Source organism: Protopterus annectens, chromosome 10.part0 (assembly GCF_019279795.1).
Source record: "Protopterus annectens isolate FY-2018-M chromosome 10.part0, PAN1.0, whole genome shotgun sequence".
Classification (NCBI taxonomy): domain Eukaryota; kingdom Metazoa; phylum Chordata; order Ceratodontiformes; family Protopteridae; genus Protopterus; species Protopterus annectens.
The window spans coordinates 880,423,480-880,446,101 of record NC_056744.1 but is presented as its reverse complement, the minus strand read 5'-3'; the positions used below and the strand labels follow the sequence as shown (position 1 = coordinate 880,446,101).

General features: G+C 42.5%; 1 protein-coding gene across 1 annotated transcript in view; it reads right to left on the bottom strand.

The window, feature by feature from the left end:
* MTF2 (metal response element binding transcription factor 2) overlaps window positions 1–22,622 on the bottom strand; it is a gene marked incomplete in the record, with an annotated part of 1,616,286 nt that overhangs the window by 512,731 nt on the left and 1,080,933 nt on the right. The window contains 1 exon segment of the mRNA XM_044085679.1: window positions 20,496–20,619. Coding sequence (XP_043941614.1) covers window positions 20,496–20,619 — 124 coding nt within the window.

Sequence of the window (22,622 nt, the reverse complement as noted above, 5' to 3'; positions counted from 1 at the left end):
CAGTGAATACACTCAAACATCTACATTTACGGTAGGTACACAAGTGTACTATGTTCACCGTGTTTCACTGTTAAAGTCATTACACTTGGGTTGAATCCCAAAGCTGAGGTTGGATGGCTGGGCCTAAAGAGAATTAGGAGCGGCTATGAAGCCCTGCAGAACTGCAGTGGCGAAACCTGCTCTGGATTTAGAGTAAAGAGGTAAGTGGTAGTGCTTTGTAAAAGTGTGCACTGAAGTCCAAGTTGCAGCCTCCAAAATGTCCTTGGTTGGTACTCCTCTGAGGAAGGCTGCTGAAGTGGCTGCTGCTCTTGTTGAATGTGGCCTAATGCTCTTCAGCACTGATTTGCCATGTTGTGAATAGCAGAAACGAATGAAGGGACCTATCCATTTTGAAATAGTCTGCTTTGAAATAGCTTTTCCTTGCGATCCTGCAGCATATGCCACTAAGAGTTCCTCAGTCTTTCTGAAGGCTTTAGTTTTGTCCAAGTAGAAGCGTAGCTGTCGGTGTATGTCCAAAGAATGCAAAAGTCTCTCCCCCTTATTCTGTGGGTTTGGATAAAATGTAGGCAAATGAATGGTTTGGTTAAGAGCCACACTGGACACTACCTTAGGCATAAATGTTGGGTTTGTCCTTACAGAAACCCTGTCCGAATGGAAAATAATAAAAGGTTCCACAGCCATTAGTGCCTGTAACTCTGAGACTCTTCTTGCTGAGGTTATTGCTAGGAGCAGAGCTGTTTTCCATGGTAAGTATTTTATCTCAGCTGTATTGGCTGATTCAAAAGGAGGCAGTGTGAGCTTTTCCAAGACAAAATTGAGGTCCCATGCAGGTGCTGGAGCTCTCCTTGGAGGTCTTATGTTTTTGGCCCCTCTGAGGTACTGCCTTAGCAGTGAATGTGAAAAAATAGGTGGATCCGTATTGTAATGAGCTGAAATGGCAGAGGCATGGATCTTAATTGATGAGAAGGATAGGCCTTTGTCCAGCATCTCAGTTAGGTATTGTAAAATCTGAGGAATATTTGGTAAAAGTGTGTTCATTCCTTGTGCCTGGTTCCAAGTACAGAATCTCTTCCATTTTTCTGTATACAATTTTCTGTTGCTGGGCCTCCTGGCCTCCAAAATAACATCCATAACTGCTTTAGAGAGAGGTGTGTTCTGAATGGTTAAATTATCAGCCATGCAGGCAGATTTAGGGTTTTGAGTTGGCTGTGCAGGATTTGATTGTTTTGTTGGGTCAGCAAATGAAGAATTTGGGGTAATGTCCAGGCTGGGCCTTGAGACAAGCTCATTAGGATTGGGTACCAATGCTGGCGTGGCCAGTCTGGGGAAATCAACATAATTTTTGGCTTCTCTTGTCTGACCTTTAGGAGTACCGTGGGGAGGAGAGGCAGTGGAGGAAAGGCATATACTGTAAGGGATTTCCAGCTGAATGATAGGGCATCCACTTTCCATGCTTGTTTGTGATAAGTTCTTATGCAGAATCTCTGTAGTTGGCAGTTGTGCGGGGAGGCAAATAGATCTATGTCTGGGCATCCCCCATTTCCTTGTTATCATGCTGAAGATTTGTGAATCTAGTTTCCACTCGTGAGGATCCTTGAGATTTCTGCTTAGTTCGTCTGCCAGAGCATTTGTCTTTCCTGGCAGGAATTGTGCTTGCAGGTGTACTTGATAAGTCAATGCCGTGTTCCACAAAGTCATGGCTTGTCTGCAGAGGGGGTAGGAATGTGTGTCTCCCTGCTTGTTTATGTACCACATGACTGTAGTATTGTCCGTCTTTACCAGCAGTTGTCCTGGATGAAGTAGATCCTTGAAGGCTGTCAGGGCATTCTGAACAGCTAGCATCTCTTTTTGATTGATATGAAGATGCATTTGGCTTGCTGGCCATGCTTCCTAAATACATTTTCCTGCCATGTGAGCCCCCCAGGCATAATCTGATGCATCTGTTGTTGGTGTTTGCCTGGCCGTGAGTAGAGTGAATGGCTGTCCCTTGTTGTGGTGACAGGCCTGTGCCCATCATCGAAACTCCTGTTGCAGGCAGGGAATGAGGGTAAATAATGTTTCCAGGCTGTGGCAATGTTGAGTGCAAACACTTTTTAGATACCATTGTAGTTTCCTTATATGCAGTCTTGCATATGGAATTAGTAGAATGCAGGAAGCCACGAAGCACAAAGCCTGCAGAATTTTTCTTGCAGATAACTGGGTCTTTGTTGCCAACATTTCGAAGTAAGAAGTCAGTTGCCTTTGTTTGTCTGGCGTGAGATAAGCCATCTGGGCAGTTGTATTTAAGCTTGCACCCAGTAATATTATCTCTTGAGAGGGTACTTTTTTCGATTTCTTTTCGTTTACAGTGTACCCTAGGCAAATTAGTAATCTTTTTACAAACGCCAGATGCTTCAGTAGAATGTCTTATTTCTCTGCTTGAATAAGGCAGTCGTCCAAGTAAGGGTATATTTGAATTCTTCTTTGTCTGCAGAAAGCAATTACTGGTGCCAGGCATTTTGTGAAGACCCTGGGCAGAGTAGATAAGCCAAAGGGCAGTGCAGAGAATCGGTAGAGCATTGATCCAGCTATGAATCTGAGGTATCGTCTGCAATTTGGTCTGATTGGGACATGCAGGTATGCCTCTTTTAGGTCCAAAGTTACAAGCCAAGCCTTCTTGCCCAGCATGGGCAGAGGCTGCTGCAGAGTCAACATTTTGAATTTTGGAACAGCCAGAAAAGTGTTTAGAATAGACAGGTCCAGTACTGGTCTCCAGGCTTTGTCCTTTCTGGGTACCAGGAATAGTAGAGTAAAATCCATGTCCCTGCTCTTGCTGTGGTACTCGCTGAATGGCCCTCATGTCAATGAGGGATGTAACTTGTTTTTGTGCCTCTGCCCATTGATTTTGTGACAGGTCTGGCATACCTTTGGCAGGGTGTGAAAGTGGAACCTGTAGCACTTATTCAAGACCTATTTGTCCTGGGTGATTATATGCCAATTTTGTGAAAAAAATGCTAGTTTTCCCCCTAAGGGAGCTGCCAAAAGATAAGTGCTTGGTATTGGCAGAGGAAAGTTATTGGGACTGTTTTCTATACGGCTGTGATTTGTCTTCTCCGCTTTTGGAGGTAGAAGCACCTCATTGTTTAGGCCTGTATGAGCCTTGGGGCTGGGATCTGCCTCTAGGGCGTCTGTATCTGCCTCTTTGTGGCCTGTCTGACACTGGAAAGGACCAATTACTTGAAGGACAGTTCCTGCTAAATCTGGGTGATTGTACCTGTAAGAAATCCTTAACTGTCTGCATAGATATCGCTTTATCTTCCATTTTCTTCAGCACCTCTTATGCCTTAACACCTAACAAAGTATCATGCTGTAAAAGAGCATCCAATAATTTTGCTTTAACATGATCAGGCAGATTTTGTTCCGTTAACCAAGCATGCCTTCTAATGAGTAACAGCGGCCCTGCAAGAGGCCTCCAGTGAATCAAAACCACATTGCAAAGTACGTTTCCCCACTTGTTCAGCTGCATGCAATAAATCCTGCATTTCCTTGTTATCTGCACATTCAGAATTTGTCAACATTTTCTGTTTTAGCTGTGACATTAAATATTGCTGATATTTAAGCATATGAAACTGACAATTTAAAGCCCTTACAAGCAAGGTAGCAGAAGTGTAAACTTTTTTCCCCCATCTGTCCAGTGCCCTAGAATCCCTATCAGAGGGGACAGGGTTTTTCGCAGTGGAAACCTTGACCCCTTTGGGACCCTGAGATATAGTTTCTGGATCAGCAGCAGGGTTTTCTATAGACATTTGTGGGAATCTGGAACCCTGTAGTGTCTGTCTGGCTTAACCAGTGCAAGGGGTAAAGAGTCAAGAGACAGGCTGGACTCTGAAAATACATCTACTATGTCTAGAACAGGTGGAATAGCAAGAGATCTGTGTTGAGGTAGTAAAAGGAAGTCTCTGAGCCTTTTCTTAGATTCTGAGTAATCTTGGCTCTCCCAGTGGTGTGAAGGGTTTCCCCAAAAGAATAATCCTCAGGAAGAGAGGCTGAAGGAATAGACTCTTCAGCATCAGAATCCTCATAGGGAGGAATCACAGGAAATGGAAACCTGATCTGAAGATTCATATTCTGTCTCTTGCCTAGGCCTCTTATCTGGAGGGGGATGGGAACCCCTGATCAAAGTAATTAGGTCTTCGACCATTTTAAGCATCTGTTTTTTAGGCATGGAAGTCTGTGCAGGAGAATGCTGTACTTGTTTCTTTGTCTTTAGAGCTGCTTTAGTCTTTGCCTTTTAAGCTGAGGTTGGCTTAACATATAACTGTGTAGATCTGAATACACTCTCAGAAGCCGATGCCTGCTCAGCGGCTCCGGACCCATCTGAGGGAATAGTTTCCAAATGTCCAATACCTTGAGTATCCAGAGGCCTAGTCGGCTCCACGTGGGAGTCTGAAGCGGCCTGTGGCTCTGAGGTAGCGGGCGTCAGGGGCTGCGAAAGCGCCTCACTGAGAACCGGCGACTGGCCTAGCAGAGAACTCGTCGTCAGTTTTGGACCTCAGATGCCTGTCATTTTCCTTTTCCTTGCGCATTTTATAAACTCCGGTCTTCGGCTGTTCAAACAGCATTATACAATTAAATCTTCGGCCAAAGTAATGAAAGGCAAAATCAAACCAACGCTTAACAGTGCATTGGTTAAATCTAGCACAAAACCGACAGCTAGCAATGTCGTGGTCAGGGCCTAGGCAAAGAATACAGTAAGAATGAAAATACTTATGAGGTATTTGCTTCCCACAAGAAATACAATTGTTAACTTTTTCTGCCATCGGTCTGGAGCAAGGAAAAATTTCCCCAACGGGGTACTTAGCTTTAATGAAGACGTTGGATCTGAAATACGGTTTTCAAAATCTCAGGAGACGGCTGACCGGCACTTGCGAACTGCTTTTGCTTCGGGCACTGCACGGCAAGAAAGACTGAAGAAAATGGCGTTGGCTGCATCTTTTATATCCCTGGTGCACTGACATCAGGGAAGAGGCAACAGCAACTGACGCCGGGCCAGGACTTTGGAATTCAGGCCGACTGCGGGTAGCCTGCCCGCAGGATAACCCAAGTGTAATGACTGCAACAGTGAACACGAACATCAGGCTACGACTTAAAATGTGGTTTTGCCTGATGATAGTTGCGCATGGATGATCTCTGGGGCATCATGCTGCGCCACTAACCTGGAGATGTGGGTATCCTTGATGAATATAGATACACCTCCGTCATTTGTACTGCGATCCAGTAACTGAGGCCGGAAGGTACGATATGAATTGTAACCTGGCAGTGCTGGGGTGCTCTCTGGAGCCTTGAACCAGGTTTCCGTCACTGCACAAACCTAAATTTTCTCCATACTGAGGAGTGCCTCGAGTGCGTGCATTTTGAGGTCGAGTCTTCTGGCTTTGAGTAGCATTACCCTTAGTTATGGGTTACCTGTGCTCGTTACGGTGGTTGGTTTGTCCTTTGAGCCTTGCCTACAAAAGGCACTATGGGGATGGCAAGAGTCTTGCCCAGTATTTGAAAGCCTAGGGGTGACAGGTGCAAACCATCTCTGGGGAAACAGCGAGGCTTGTCTATCATGTCATCCCAGGCAGACAGACACTGGATCCCCTTAGAATGACACCAGATGCTTAGCCAACTTTTGAAATTTATCATTTTGTCTCTGTATTGTGGTATCATTCTAGGTGAAGGTAGTATGCTACTCAAGGTCAGGGTCATAGAGGAGAGCTCAAAGAATTAGCCAGGCTGCAAGGTTCAGGGTTTGAAGCTGACGGTGCAGAATCTGGCCCGCCTGCTGGGACAGCAGGGAACAGGTCTGAGGCAGGTGCCATGGTTGTAGCAGTGTCATACTGCGCAAGAGTGGATACCAGTGCTGGCGTGGCCAGTCTGGTGCTATCAGTATTGCCCTTGGCTTGCCCTGTTTGATCTTTAGTAGAACCTTCGAGAGGAGAGGCAGAGGGGGGAAAGGCATAAACCAAAAGACTTTCCCAGGTACAGGACAGGGCATCCACTTTCCAAGCTTGACTGTGGGGAGTTCTTGTGCAGAGTTTGTTCAATTGGTAGTTCTGAGGGGAGGCAAACAGGTCTACCTCTGGAGTCCCCCATTTGTTCCTCAAGAGGTTGACTATTTTGGGTTCTAGTTTCCATTCATGTGGGTCCATGAGATTTCTGCTTAAGTCTACCAGTGAATTTAGTTTGCCTGGCAGGTATTGTGCTTGTAGGTGTACTTGGTAGCTCAAGGCTGTGTCCCACAGAGCTATGGCTAATCTGCAGAGACGGTACGAGTGGGTTCCCCCCTGCTTGTTTATGTACCACATAACTTTGGTGTTGTCTGTCTTTACCAATAGTTGTCCTGGAAGAAAAATGTCTTTGAAGGCTGTAAGAGCATTCTGTACAGCTAACGTTTCTTTTTGATTGATATGCAGGTGCATCTGTCTCAGGTTCCATTTGCCCTGAATGCACTAGCCTGCCATGTGAGCCCCCCATGCATAGTCTGATGCATCTGTTGTTAGGGTTTGGGAGGCAGGGGTAGAGTGAAAGCGAGTCCCTTGTTGTGGTAGCAGACCTTTGCCCACCAAAGGAACTCTGTCTTCATACAAGGAATGACAGAAATCATTGTTTCCAGGTCCTAAGAATGTTGACACCTTAGGCTTTTTAGATACCACTGGAGTTTCCTCATATGCAGTCTTGTATAGGGAATTAGTAGAATGCAAGAGGCCATGAACCCCACAGCTTACAGTATTTTCCTTGCAGATAGCTAGGGTTTTGTGGCCAATAGTTTGAAGCAGGTTGTCAAATAAACTTGTTTCTCCGGAGTACGGAATGCCATCTGGCAAGTTGTGTTCAAGCTTGCTCCCAGGAATACAATCTGTTGGCAGGGTATTAGGTGAGATTTCTTTTCGTTGAATTGCTGGAGGAGACCCTGGAGATATGCTCTAGAGAGAACAGGAATGAAGGTCAGCAGGACTAAGACAGAATATATGTGTGTGAATGAGAGGGAGGAGAGAGGAATGGTGAGGTTGCAAGGAGTAGAGGTGGCAAAGGTGGATGAGTTTAAATACTTAGGATCAATAGTTCAGAGTAATGGTGAGTGTGGAAGAGAGGTGCAGGAGAGTACAGGCAGGATGGAGTGGGTGGAGAAGAGTGTCAGGAATGGTTTGTGACAGACTAGTACCAGTAAGAGTGAAAGGGAAGGTCTATAAGAGGGTATTGAGACTAGCTATGTTATATGGGTTGGAGACAGTGGCACTGACAAAAAGGCAGGAGTAAGAGCTGGATGTGGCAGAGTTAAAGATGTTAAGATTTGCCCTGGGTGTGATGAAGGTGGACAGGATTAGGAATAAGTATATTAGAGGGTCAGCCCAGGTTGGAATGTTTGAAGACAAAGAGAGAGAGGCAAGATTACATTGGTTTGGGCATGTGCTGAGTATACTGGGAAATAGATGCTAAGGATGAAGCTACCAGGTAACGGGAAAAGAGGAAGGCCTAAGAGAAGGTTTATGGATGTGGTGAGAGAGGACATGCAGGTCGTTGGTATGACAGAGCAAGATGCAGAGGACAGGAAGAAATGGAAACAGATGATCTGCTGTGGTGACCCCTAATGGGAACAGCCGAAAGATGATGATGGCGTACCCCAGTGAGGTTATAAGTTTCTTTACGAATGCCAGGTGTTGTAATAGCAAGTACTGGCTTTCTGCCTGAATCAGACAATCGTCCAAGTATGGGTAAATTTGAATATTTCTCTGCCTGCAAAACGCAATGGCTGGAGCTAGACACTTTGTGAACACCCTGGGTGCAGTAGATAAGCCAAAGGGAAGTGCAGACAACTGAAAGTGCATGGAGCCCGCCCTGAAACATAGGTATTGTCTGCAGGATCCTCTTATTGGGATGTGCAGGTAAGCTTCCTTTAAGTCTAGGGTTGCCAGCAAGGCATCCTTGGCTAGCATAGGAAGAAGCTGTTGAAGAGTTAGTATTTTGAATTTTGGAACCACCAGAAAGGTGTTGAGAAAAGAGAGATCCAGGATAGGACACCAGGAGTTGTCTTTTCTGGGTACCAGAAAAAGTCTTGAATAAAAACCTTGGCCCCTTTCTTCTGCTGGGACAGGTTGAATAGCCCTGATACTGAGAAGAGAGAGAACCTGCTGTTGGGTGTCCACCCACTGATTTAGGGGTAAGGTCTGGCCAACCATTTGGGGTTGATAGTGCGTGGAAGTGGAATCTGCATCCTTAGGAAACTATGTTTAAAACCCATTTGTCCTGGGTAATGAGTTCCCAGTTTTTTGCATGCAGGGCGAGCTTTCCTCCCAAGGGAGCAGGTAGTTGAGCAGGGCTTGAAAGGGTTAAGGTTAAGTCACTGTGCCATTTTTCTGTAGGGGGGTGCCTTACTACTCCCTGCTTTGGAAGTGGGAGCCTCCCACTGCTTAGATCTGTGCGTAGCCTGAGACTGTAGCCTAGGTGGTCTGCTGTTCCTGGGTTTGGACTGAGAAGGCCTGTAAGGGACTGGAAAGGACCAGTTCTTTGAAGGCCAATGCCTACTGAATCTGGGAGGATGTACTTGTAGGAAATCTTTTAACAGTTTGCATAGATTTAGCTTTTTCCTCCATCCTTTTGAGGACTTCTGCTTTGTTGCCAAAAAGGAGGTCTTGGTTTAAGGGAGCATCCAGTAATTGAGCTTGAACATGATCTGGCAAGTTTTGTTCCTTACGCCAAGCATGCCTTCCAAGTACAGACCCAGTGACAGCAGCCCTGCAAGATGCTTCTAAAGCGTCAAAACCACATTACAACGTATGTTTACCAACTTGTTCTGCAGAATATATAAAATCTTGCAATTCTTTGTGTTCAGCACAGTCAGGAATCAACATAATTTTCTGTTTAAGTAGTCCCATAATATGATGCTGATACTTCAACATATGAAACTGGCAATTTAAAGCCCTAATAGGAAAAGTAGCAGAACTGTATACCTTCTTACCCCATCTGTCTAAGGCTCTAGAATCTCTATCAGAAGGAGTAGAATTTTTGGCAGCAGTAGCCTTAATGCCTTTTGGTCCTTCGGAAATGGTCTCGGGATCAACATAAGGATTCTTGAAGAGGAACTTATGAGAGTCAGGTACTCTGTAGTACCTGTCAGGTTTTCTGGGAGCTGGAGGCAAAATGTCTGGGGTAAGGCTAGATTCCAAGAAAGCATCATCTACAATTTCCAGAACAGGAGGGATAGCTAAAGGCCTGTGTTGAGGCAGGAGTAAGAATTCCCTAAGTCTCTTTTTGGACTCAGGGTAATCCTGGTTTTCCCAGCGAAAATGCTCCCTAAGAGTATCCAAGGTTTCACTGAAAGAAAAATGTTCTGAAGGGGAAGCAGAGGGAATGCAGTCCTCTGCATCACAATCCTCATAAGTACATAAGGGCAAATCCTGGTAATCAGAAGGAGCAGAAATATCAGATTCCTGATCAGAAGAATCAGAAAGAAAATCAGTTCTAGGTCTCTTGGAGGGGGAAGGCTGGCTTCTCCTAATTAAGGTAATAAGGTCTTCAGAAATTCTAAGCATTTGTTTTTGAGGCATATGGGCCTGAGCCTGTGGTTTGGTCATCGGTTTTCTAGGTGTAGTGAGAGTTTTTGACCTGAGGAATTTGGAACTTCTGGATGGAAACGATGGCGTCGGTTTAATATGAATGTCTGTAGGCCTGAATACACCCTCAGAAGCCAGTGCCTGCACAGCAGCTCTGGACCCATCCAAGGCAGAGACATCCGCAGGTTCCACAGTCGAAGAAGCATCTTGCGGCACACCGGACTCTGAATGGGTCTCAGCAGAGGCCTGCGAATCTGAAGTCGCGGGTATCAAGGGCTGCAAAAGTGCCTCACTGAGTACCAGCGGACTGGCGACTAGCTTAACGGAAGCGTTGTCGACAATTTTGGACCTATGTGGTCTGTCTCTGTCTTTATCCTTACGTTTTTTCAGGAGATTGGTAGTCGGATGGCTTAACAAAGCCATTTCGGAGTACGTAGATAGAGTACGAAAGTAACTGGCTGCAAAAATGGTCCGACAACGAATAGTTCAGGCGTTGAACAAGGCACAAAACCAACAGCAAGGGAAGTCGTGGTCTGGGCCTAAACAGGGGATGTAGTAAGGTAAGACAATTGTTAACTTTTACTGACATCGGTTGGAGCAAGAAAAAGGATACCCAATGGGGTACTTTTCTTTTTTGAAGTCTTCGGGTCTGAAACTCGAAAACGAAAATTTCAGGAGACGGCCGACTGGCATTTGCGAACTGCTTCTGCTTCAGGTACGGCAAGAAAGACTGATGCAATGGCGTCGGCTGCATGTTTTATACCCCTGACGACCTGATGTCAGGGAAGAAGCGACTGCATCCGACACCGAAATCCGAAGACACTGGTATTCAGGCCGGCTGAGGGCTACCTGCAGGCAGGTAACACAAATGCGATGACTGCAACAGTGCAACACAAAATCCTCTCATCAATCTCCACAAGCAACTCAGGATACTAATCAAGTCCATCAAACTCAATTTTGGGGCATAAATATCCTCCCAGAATAAGGATAACCACAGAGCATTTTCAGTTATGTACACAACCTTAACACCCAACAGTGTGCTGAACTAATAGTAGAGAGAACTTCTTATGCCAAACTGGGAGATGTACAAATTTGCTGGCCAATAAATTTAGCTCCAATTTCACTCCATCACTCCTGGTCCACCCCCCACCCCAAGGAAATACCCTCTACCATTTCTCCCCCCAACTATCACTAAAGAACAGGTCCTCAAAGCACCCTCCAGAGTTAAAAACATTGCATCAATGGGTTCTGATAATACCACAGGATGCCTCCTAAATAGCTTGAAACATGATCTGTCATGCTCAATAGAATATCTGTTCAATTACAACCTCTAGACAGGCTTAATCCCTAGGGAAAGAAGGCCTGCAACTATCATCCCTGCACATAAAGGCTGACTAACAAATCCTCAAGCTTGACAAGTCTTCCATAAAAGGCCATGGAAAGAATTATTGTGGAACTGATAAACAATGACATAAGAAATTTTCAAACATGGGACCCATCCCAGTTCATTTGCATCAAAGGCTGGTGGATTTCTTTGAGAAGGTCACTACAGCCATGGATGATGGCAAAATGGTACATCCTGCCTACCTTGACCTGGCAAAGGCATTTGACAATACCTCTGTCGTGTATTATACACAAACTTGGGCATAAATCCCTATGTCATCTGATGGATAACCTGGTGACGCATATATAGGACACATGACATAAGGGTGGTGGAATCTACCTCCACCAAGAGGCATGTTACTAGTGGTCTCCCACAGGGCTCAGTAAAGGAACCTCTACTGTTTGGAATAAAATTCTCTGAAGTCAAGGCAAATGTAGAAGGCCTTCGGTTGACGAAACTTGCTGACAATTGCAATCACTGAATCTGCCAAAAATGTAAATATCCACCAAAAGTCTGACCAAAACAAATAACTGGTGCAAGAACCATGGCCTAAAACACAATGCAAAAAAAGGATAATTATATCCTTTGGGAAGATGACTACCCCTGCAAATTACAACATTGAGAACACTCTAAAAGTTGACCCAGTGGTAAGGGACTTGAGAACTCAGGTTGACATTAACCTGAACTTTGATCAACACGTGTTCATTGTATTGAAATTATCCTATGTGGTGCAACTTTATAAGGGCATGGCATCCATATTTAAGCAGATCATAGTCTCACTACACTCAGGCCTCATTAGACTAATAATAGAGTACAAAGCACCTTTCTGTATATACCTGGCCAGGCACTTGCAATAAATGAAGCAGCAAGAGAAGCTCCTCACTAAAAGTATACAGGTTTAGATAATATGTCCTATGCGGACTGCCTCAAACCCCTGTTCCTGTACTCTGTCTCCTACAGACTACTGGGGGCAATCTATGTCTAAACAACAAGGCAATTTGATCCAGTACTGAGGGGTCTGCTACACATTCACAAAACAAACAGCACTAGAATTACCCAATCTAAGGAACCAAACCTCATCTGTAACAAACATAATATGTTGCAGGGACAGTTGGGTGTGTCAGAGATGATTACTCCTGTGGAACAGACTCCACATTCATGTGAAATAGAGCTCTTCCCTAAAAGCTTATTCAAATGCAATTTGGACCAATGGATGAGAAATCTGAAATTCACTCCTGGCTTATCTCCTGTGGTCCTTACGGACAGGGGCAGTTTGCAGATGACCTAAGTCACAGACATATATCAAATCATATTGGGAGATTTGACGCATGAATGGCTAGACTGAAACAGGCTCTAGGGCAGTTAGCCTAGAAACCTATTATGATCCTAATACATTTGCCATTTTTTTGTCTACAGCTGTAAGGACATTTACATTCCATGATAATATAAGCCGATAGCTTAGGCAATTACTTCTAATCTCCATTTGAACCTATATCACATTATTAATTTTTGTTTCAATGAAAACACATACAAAATAGATACATTTTCAGAACCCCCATTTCCTTTTAACTTAGAACACAAACTATATACATTTTCAACAAATTAAGTTTACCCCTGCAGATATGAGCATTTCCCCCAAATTGATGGCATCACTCACAGACGTTATCTAGTCTAAACTTAAGGTTGCCCACACTAAAGCAAATGCCACAGCCTGTATTCCTACTTCCATTAATTGACTTGTGTTTTTTACCTCTACTCCCTCTCTCAGATGTAAAAAAACAGCTTGCATACTTTTAGTAAACATCAACGTTTAACTCCAACAAAAAGAACACGGTCTAGCTTTAAATAAACTTAATTGTGGACCATTACATTAAACACAATACAATATTCAGGCTGATGGGGAGGAAACTACTTGTACAACTAATTAATTTCCCACAGTTTAAAACTATTTAGCTTGCCACTGTAACTTTAAACATTACACTGCGCGTCTTACATTTCTCTCAGTGAAAAATGCTGTGACCTCTCAAAATTAACTGCTTGCATATGCAGACAGCTTGCCTCTAAACAAAAGCAGCCAGCAATAAGACAAATAAGCAGCCACTAACTTTGCGGATGCATGAAAGAATCTTAGCAAATTTCACTCAGAACACACTATTTAGACTTCTCATGACCTACTCTGCCTGCACCCGACGACTTCTTGTCTTCCAATGAAAGCATTCGGTAGTAAAAAAACAGCTAATAACTGTGCAAATTGCAAATCCACTAAACTATTTTCGATTAGAGTCATTTTATTTTCAAATCACTTTACTTTACAAAAGTTTTCTATAGCTTAAACCAAGAACATTAAGTACAGATGTATGAGTGCACTCATTGTAACTACAGATATTCAAGGATTACTGCTGCAATGCGAGTTCCCACCACCATAGTATGGGTGGACAGGAGTGTGTGTTTGTACTGGAAGGACTACCATTTTTTGCAACAGCACTTTTTATGAAGCCTCAAGCTTAGTCATATTTTTCTTTACTTCAGCCTCTGATTTTTTTCAGTTTTATCAGTTCATCTGAATGGCTGTTTACAGCTTCCACCACTTTACAGTCTTTTGTAATTTGACTTTATATATTCTTGCAGTGCTTCATTCACTTTAATACCTCTAAGCATATTTGATTTTTTTCTTCTAAATTACTGGAAGCTATCCCTGTAACAAAGATGAAATTCCGATTTTGCTGAATGGTCACAAGACTCTTCCCAGACAGTTTTCTCTTCTTTTCTGGGTGATTTTTTTCTTGGGTTCTCCAAATTTTGTTTTTATTGGCACCCAGGCAGTATAATTACTAATCAGCAACTGAATTTTACCTAAACATACAATTTCACTGGTCTTTTTCCGCAGTTTCTGGATTCACACAGACAGCTCCAATTAACCTGCGTATCAGAATGCAGCTGCTATGAGGGACCTCTTTGGGGACGTACATTCAACATAACAGTAGATTTTCAGGTAAGATCATTGTTATAGTACAATTCAATTCATAAGGGAGTTAGCCAAAGGTGCACATCTGCCTAACTGGCCCGACTCCAAGACTTCTTCATACACTCCAAAATGAATGGGCTTCATTGTGCTACATGGATTCACATATACACCACAGAAAAAGGGGTAGTCACACACCATGCCATATTCAACTCTTTTTAGATAATGAAGACTCCCCTTTTATGTACCTTAAGTGAAAATATTCCAAGATGAAACAAATGCAGCTCCTGTAAGACTCGGGGTGGGGGTGGGGTGCAGAGGAAGGAGTCTTCCCTTTATTATCCACACCTCCTGAACACTGGATGAGGAGGGAGGAACTACATGGAGGAATGGGTCTGAAAGAAAGGTATAGGGGAAATTCCTGCTCCCCACAACTCAGACTTTGGGAGAAATATGACATAGTTAAAAAGAAGAAAGTGAAGGGGTGGGAACTCGCACTGTAACAGTAATACTTGAATACCTGCTATTACAGTGTGCACACTCATACAGCTGTTCTATGTACCCCATGTAGGTTCAGACTCCTAGGCAGCAAGACATTTCCCTGTGGTATGTTTGACTGGGGACAGATATCTGACGTGACATTCACCTGCAGAGACATATGATGGTTGCAAATATCCTGTGTGCAGAGAACCACACAGCTGTAATAAAAAAGTGCATGTGGGTAGGGGAAGTAATTGTGCTGCACTTAGTGTACAGTACATATGTCTAAGTGCAACAGATGTTATGTATACAATTAGGGGGGTGTCCATTTATGCAGCAACCCTTACCTGAGCAGGTGACATGCCAAAGGGGCCACTAATTCTCTCCTGGCTATCGACCAATATCACGGCTATTGACCAATATCACTAATGAAACTATAATACTGGGGGATGTTAACATTAACAGGGACACAATTCAATATCCTACTAACTCTCTAAATATAAATCTTTATAACTTCACTCAACTTATTAACTCCATAACCAGAACTTGCAAAGATTTCTCTTGCAGGAGTACCCTAGATTTGATCCTAGTTTCCCATCCTCACTACTTCTCCAATAGTTGTACCTTTCCAGACTCTCTAGGTGACCACCTTCCCACTTTTGCCCATCACCTGCCCACCTTCCTACAACTTTCTCACACATACACCTCTACTCTGTACCTAAAAAACTTCAACCCCAATGCACTCTCTGATGCAGTAAAGAATAAAAACTTTACCCCTGGAAAATGCTGTTAGCCACTTCAATGAAACCTTCTTAAACCTGCTAGACTCCTTCTCTCCCTGGAAAACAAAACGCACTAAAAGTAACTCCGTCCCTTGGCTAACTAAGAATACCCTAGCCACCATGCAACACCGTGATAAAGCTTGGAAACGCTACCATAAAACAAAAACTATTACTTCCTTTAATGAATACAAAACACTTCGCAACAAAGTAAAAAAAACGTATTAACTCAGACCACAAAACCCTATTTTTCCACTCTCCAAGCCCACAACAATAACCCGAAAAAGTTCTGGGATGGAATCTCCTTCTCTTCATAACCAAGGTAAAAAAGAAAACCCTTGCTCGAACCCAAATGCCTCTGATTCAGATTTAGCTACTCAGTTCAACTCATTTTTTATTGATTCCACATCCAAACTAACATCATCCTTCACTGATAACCGTGTTCCCCCACAACAACCTCATCACATCCCCTCCTTCTCCAATATCTCTTGCTCCCAACCTGCACCCTTCTCCATGAACCCCATTCCCATTTCTACCATTACAAAATTTCTAAAATTGAAACCTTGCTCTAATGCTCCTGATGAAATACCATCCTACTTCCTTAAGATAGCCGCAGAAGTCATTGCCTTCCCCATCTGCATCCTAATAAATCGATCAATTTCAGAAAGCCAGGTTCCCCAGCTCTGGAAAAAGGCCTTTATTATCCCACTACATAAAGGTGTTAACAATAATGAAATCTCAAACTTCCGTGCCATCGCTATCTTATCCCCTATTTCAAAACTTCCCGAAAAATGCATCCACCTACAACTCTTACCCTATCTAATAAGCAATAACCTTCTTACTCCCACCTAGCATGGATTCTGACTAGGCCATAGCACCACCACCGCTCTCCTCTCCTTCCTAGAAACCGTAAACAAAGCCTGTGACACTGGTCATACTGTATCCACCCTCCTCCTAGACCTCTCTAAAGCCTTCGACACCATCACTCATAACCTTCTCCTTACTAAGCTCTCTAAACTAAAACTTTCCCACTCCTCTATTAACTGGTTCACCAGCTACCTATCAAATAGGCAACAAGGAGTCAAGTGGAAAAAATCTACTTCACCATTCCTAAACACTCCTACAGGCATGCCCCAAAGCTCAATTCTAGGGGCCCTGCTTTTCAGTGTCCTCATTAATGACTTTCACCACGCCATCCCTAATGCCAACCTCATCCAATAAGCAGATGACTCGACAATAATCTGTTCTGTAACCTCCACCTCTTCCTTAGCAAAATTAACCCAAGATGCCTTCTCCTCTACAGAACAATGGATGCTAGATAACCACCTAGCACTAAACATATCCAAGACTAAACTAATGAAATTCCCCCCTCTAAAAGCATCACCCTAGACAAAAATTCTTTCTCTATCACCAGCCAAAATAACACTCCTCTTGAAACAGTCTCCACTGCTAAATTGTTAAGAATCATCATTGATGACCAACTAAAGTTTGATAGCCATATTCAGGTAAATATTTAAAAAACTCACAATAAGCTCTGTATGCTTTATCGCCACAACCGTTTCATCTCTCCCTCCACCAGACTCGTTCTTGCCAATACATACCTCATATCCCTTCCCTCCTGTATGGTGCCTCTAGCCTTACCAATCTGCAATCCTCCATCAAAACTAAACTCTCCTCCTGTTACTATAAAATCTCAAAATTTGTAATTAGCCACAGATCCAATACCCATCATTGCATCTCCATGCACCAACTGAACTGGCTTGAACTCCCCAGTTATCTCACTTATATCCAACTTATCCATGCACACAGAATTATTTTTTGCCCGTCTCTCTGTCCCTCCCTTGCCTCTACCTTCCAAATGAATCATCCTAACAGATGCCTTCAATCTAACTTCCAAAATCTAATCGAGCTACATAAACCTGCCCGGCCTCCAGACAAACATCTTCTATCCTTCTGTTTAGCATGTCACTGGAATTCTCTCCCACCTCTTATCCGTACCACTAATAGTCTCTCTAGCTTTAAAACTTAACTTCACTCACATCTAATCTCACAATGGGAATGCTCTTGCTCTTATCCTACATAACATCCTATTATAATTCTCTCTCTACCTAACATATCTACAAATACCTCTCTTCCTACATAACATCCTACTATAATTCTCTCTTTACCCAATCACATCTACTAATAACTTCCTTTAGCCAGTAATCTCCAGAAGGAATTTGCATTCTTTTTTTACTACTTTAATTTGTATAGAATGGAATTTTTCACATATTAAGTTATTATAACTGTTAATACCATGTATTCTCTTTCTAATGTTTGATTAACTGTTTTGTAAAATTTGTAAGAATTGTTATCCTGTAATCTTGTAATTCTGAAACTTATTACACTTGTAATTACTGGAGCTTTACAACCCCAGACTCCTTTGAAAATGGGTTCCTTGCGGGCCAATGGACTATCCTGGTAAAAAAAAAATGCAAATAAAAAGTAAATAAATACATAATTACTCCCTGTTCAAGCATTTTCCTGTCCACACATAATAAGCTATCATGATGAGGCCTGATGTGCCCCATACATGCTGCAGAGTTACTTCCATGTCTGGGCTTCCCTTCTACAAGGAGCGTCATGGCACCTTGAAACTCAAGACAGCCTTCTTCTGCCCAGCTCCAACAGATGCTTGAGCTGCTAACTGGACTAATCTCCCGTGTTTTAGTAACAGCCTTATCCCTATACACCAGCAGAGCAGGATTTCTACTCAACTACTTTTCGCATTAATGAAAGGTCATCTCTTATGCTCACCTTGTCCTTGGGTAATAAGGTGAAAGGTTTCTTGAATATGAGGGCCTGTTAATCTGACATTCTCCTTGGTTAATTAAAAGCCACTAAAAGAACTTTCTTCTATGACAGACTTCATAACATTAGAAGCATGTAGATCAAGGGAAGCCAACATGAATTCTTCTAGAATGAAGCAGACTTCCCAGGGAGGTGAGACAGCCTTTATACACCCTTAAGAAACCGTTTGACAGATACAGGGTTTTGCTAGCGGTAGATGTAAAAGAAGCCAGGCAGAAATTTTAGACATGCCCTCCTGCTTTTTGTTGTATCAAATGGAAACTCTCCTCCATTAGCCAAGCAAAACATTCTTGTACTACCCTTCCTGGCTTCTTTCACATTTCTTAGAATATTCTCATAGCAAAATATTTTAAAGGAATAAGGGTCAGATCACCAACACGGTAAAAGCCTGAGGTAGTGGGTACAAAATACAAAAGCAACTCCCTCCTTATTTACCACTTAACTGCAGTATTGGCTGAAATATGATGCTGGGCTCCTGAATTCCAGGCTAATTTAAAGGCTTTGAGGATTAGCATCACAGTCAATATCACCTTTATACTGATGTTTTCTCCAGTGTGTGACAGATCACAAAACCCTACCTTGCAGGTATGTGCATTCTCCAAGATCTGTCTAGTACATTTTAAGTTGTTTTGGTTATGCACAAGGTATAGAAAAGGCAACGTCATATTCATTTTGACCTGCGATGCACACCAGAAAAACTCCTTTTGAATAAATGTCACCACTGGTACTGCCTTCTCTGTGAGTGAGCATGCTGTTATCATAGTTTTTTTTTTTAACATATGACCAGATTTTACAATATTGTGCAGTCTGACTTAGGTGACTACTGATATGGTGGAAGCCGTGTATTTCAAGTCTTGAAAAAAAAAAAAAACTCTTGCTGACGTGCTTCTCCTCTGGGTCTCTTGGAAGTAAATGGCTTCCACACTTCTCAGTGGTAAAAGCAATGTACCCAAAGGCCCTAAGAAAACTCATGCTAACATACTTCTCTCTTTCTGGGAGTCAGGCTTGCTGGATGGATGTCCACTTGTGGCCAACTTCCACATGTACTGAATTACACTGAAACAGTGAAGAATTTTGAAGATGGCAAGCACATGAACCTTTAATGTATGTAAAAATCATGGCAAGATCAATGCTGACCTTTGCAAAGAAGGCACAAACTGCTTGGAAAAAAAAAAACAGGATGGTATAATGAGTAACAGCAAGAAGACTTCCCATCTGAGGTACAGCAGAAGTCTTCTACTAAGAAAAATGTGTCACAGTACAGGACCAGATCACTTGCATGAAAGCCTACATGCACTAGGAGGTTACACAGACTCAAAGTGCAATTACCAACATTCTTCTTCCCAGTAACAAAATACTTTTAACATCTTCTACAAAAGAGTGATGCTCACTAGTTTCACTTACCTGGACGAAACAAAGCTTATAAACACAGGGACTTGTGTCTAGATCTAGGGATGTCATTATCTCCCTTTACTCAGCCCCTTATTAGGCCAATCACTGAATATAATGCCCCCTTTGGCATGCATCTGCCTAGACACATGCAACTGGAACATCCAGAGAGATATCTTACTAAAAAGGAAACAAGGTCTAAACATGTTCTACATGGATCGACTAAAAAGCCCTGTCACTATACCTGCTATCCTATAGACTGCTAAGAGGCAACCTGTGTCAGACATACAAGGCATCCTTTGGCTGACTACTGATGGATTTACTTCACATCAGCAACTCAAATGACATCATACATACTCTGTCTAGGAATCTGAACCTCTTTTGCAACATCAACAGAATGGTTTGGAGGGACATGTATATCTCACAAAGGACCCTGTGGGGCAGACTCCTCATCCACATAAAACAAAGTTCATCCCTGTCCATATTCAACTGCAACTTTGATCTATGAATGAGAAACAGAAAATTTACCCAAACACTGCCTACTGTGCTACTAATGGACAGAAGCAGGTCCTAAATGTTTTATCCCATGCATGGGTACCCTTAAATTATCCCAGATACTCTCATTAGTGGTAAGATATAATTAATCGACAATGGAATGGGTAAAGCCAATCTATACCTAAATGAGAAAAGTTATTTTGAACACAAAAAAAAGGAAATCAGCTAGGCTCAAAATGGCCTGCAAGGACAGCTAACCTAGTACATACCTATGAGACACTTAAAATGACAGCAATTCAAGGCCCAATGCAAAAGTATTAGCTGTTGCAAAATATCCCTTGTTCTTCAGCTGCAGAATGAAAACACAACCTAGAAAGCTCTTTGGTATGACACTACAGAACTCTGCTTCTGCTACTTTTCCAAAAGCTCATCAACAAAGATTGATAAGAAGATTGTTGCTCCTTTACTCTACACTAATAATCTCAGCTAATTTTGAAGCAGAACATTAAAAGTAAGTCACAACTCTAAAGTACACATACTGACAAAAATGCATTAATTAAAAAAGTGCTGAAAGAACCTACCTCTCCAGCTTGCAGTCTGTCCCAGTTTTCATTAACGAACGCCATTAATTCAAGTTCAGAATCAAAATATTTCTTTTTGTGAATAACGCTCAAGTTATAAAGGCTTAAGTGTGCAATATCTACCCTGAAAAACAACAAACACGTTGAAATAAATCTACTAATATTAAAAAAAATCTCTAAAAGTTATCTAAGCTAAAAAAAAAATGCCATGAAATTAAAAAACATTTTAACAGGCAAAGCAAAAAAAGGGATTGCTTTAGTGGCCATCACATGGCGTTATTACAATACATTTTGGTGCAAGAGTAAGTAAAAGTGAAGATATACAAACTATAAGCTTGAGAAACAACTTCTGCACAATGGACATAATTAAAAGCAACCTCAAACAGTAGTTATGCAAAATTCTGTGCTGCAATCACATGGATCACAGACAGTCCTTCTGAAGCATCTACTTTTACCTAAACAACAAACGGGACTAGAATAGTAAAGCTGGATTAGGGTATGACCAAGACTATACAGACAAGATGGTACTTTGGCATTTTCACATATTAGATGACTTTGCTAAGAATTGGGTGATAATTTTCATCACACACAGGCTCATAAATCTAAGTTTCCCCCTTTGTTTTATGTAAAAGATGGAAAAGTCAGTTAAATGATGTTTACCATAATTACAGATGTTCAAACATTGCAGTTCTGAGAAGAGCTCACAATAACAGCTAACTGGTCAAGTAAAAGCATCAATGCTGAAACTGTAGCACGAAATCCACTGCAAGTTGATGTGTTTTCTGCTCAGAATTCCAAAGCAGCACCATATTTTCCCTCAGCAACAGGCTGCCTCCCATATGCATCATCTTCTGTTAATTTTTGCAGTTACATAGCTCTAACAAATATGACTATAGATCCCAGTAGAGTAAAAGAGAATAAAAAAGGAGATCCTTCCCGGCCCAAACTATGCTATGTAAGATGTTGAGCGCCTTATGTCACAGTAATGGAATCCAGAAAGGGGAGAGAAAATACAGCTGTGTATACTTAACAGAAATGTAGATGTTTTAGTGCGTTCATTGTTGCAGTCCTAACTTGTGGGATTTCCCACCGCGAAAAGCCCTTGGCCAGCCTGACAACCAGAAAAAAATTTCTCTCCTCCAGTAGTCGGCGAATGTCCTATCTGATGTCACTATGCCTAGGTACAAGGAGAATTGGCCGGTGCCATAACCAGAGTACTTTTCCTGCTCCTACAGATAGGAGCCGATCAAAGGGACCCTTAGGTTAAGGGTCTGGAATACTGAAGCCCAGGAAAAGAAAAGGTAGAAAGAGGGTTAACCTGACTGAGAAGGAAATTGTCACAGCCTACCCTATAGGCTAGTGAGGGAAGTTGAGAGGGAAAAGTACAGTTGTGTACACTTACCATAAATGTGGATGTTCGTGTGTATTCACTGTTGCAGTCATTACATTTGTGTAATCTGCTGGCAAGTTGCCCTCACTCGGCCTGATTAACAAAGTTTTGGGTCCAGCGTCGGTTGCTGTCCCTTCTTCCATGACGTCAGGTCATCAGGGGTATATAAACCATGCAGCCGAAGCCATTACATCAGTTTTTCTTGCTCCAGATGTCAGGGGCCCCCCAAATGGGGAGCAAAAAAATATAAGTAATTAAAAACACCAAAATATGCCTCCAAACAAAAGCAAATACACCAAAAAGGCTTCTAAGCATAGTAGAAGAAAGAAGTGGTATAGTAAGAGAAAAACAGGTGGCTGGAGGGAGGGTAACCAGGACTGCAACAGTGAATACACTCGGTACATCTACATTTACGGTAAGTGTACACAACTGTACTATGTTCTTCGTGTTTCACTATTGCAGTCATTACATTTGGGTAGATTCCCAAAGCTATGGCTGGAAGGATGGATTTATACATAATTAGGTCCGGTTATAAGGCCCTGCAAAACAGCACTGGCAAAGCCAGCTCTGGATTTAGAGAAGACTGGTAAGTGATAATGCTTGGTGAAAGTATGAACTGAACTGCAGGTAGCAAGCTTCTAGAATATCCCTGGTACGCAAACCTCTGAGAAAGGCTGTTGAAGTAGATGCAGCCCTGGTGGAATGAGATCTGATTCCCTGGGAGACAGGTTTTCCAT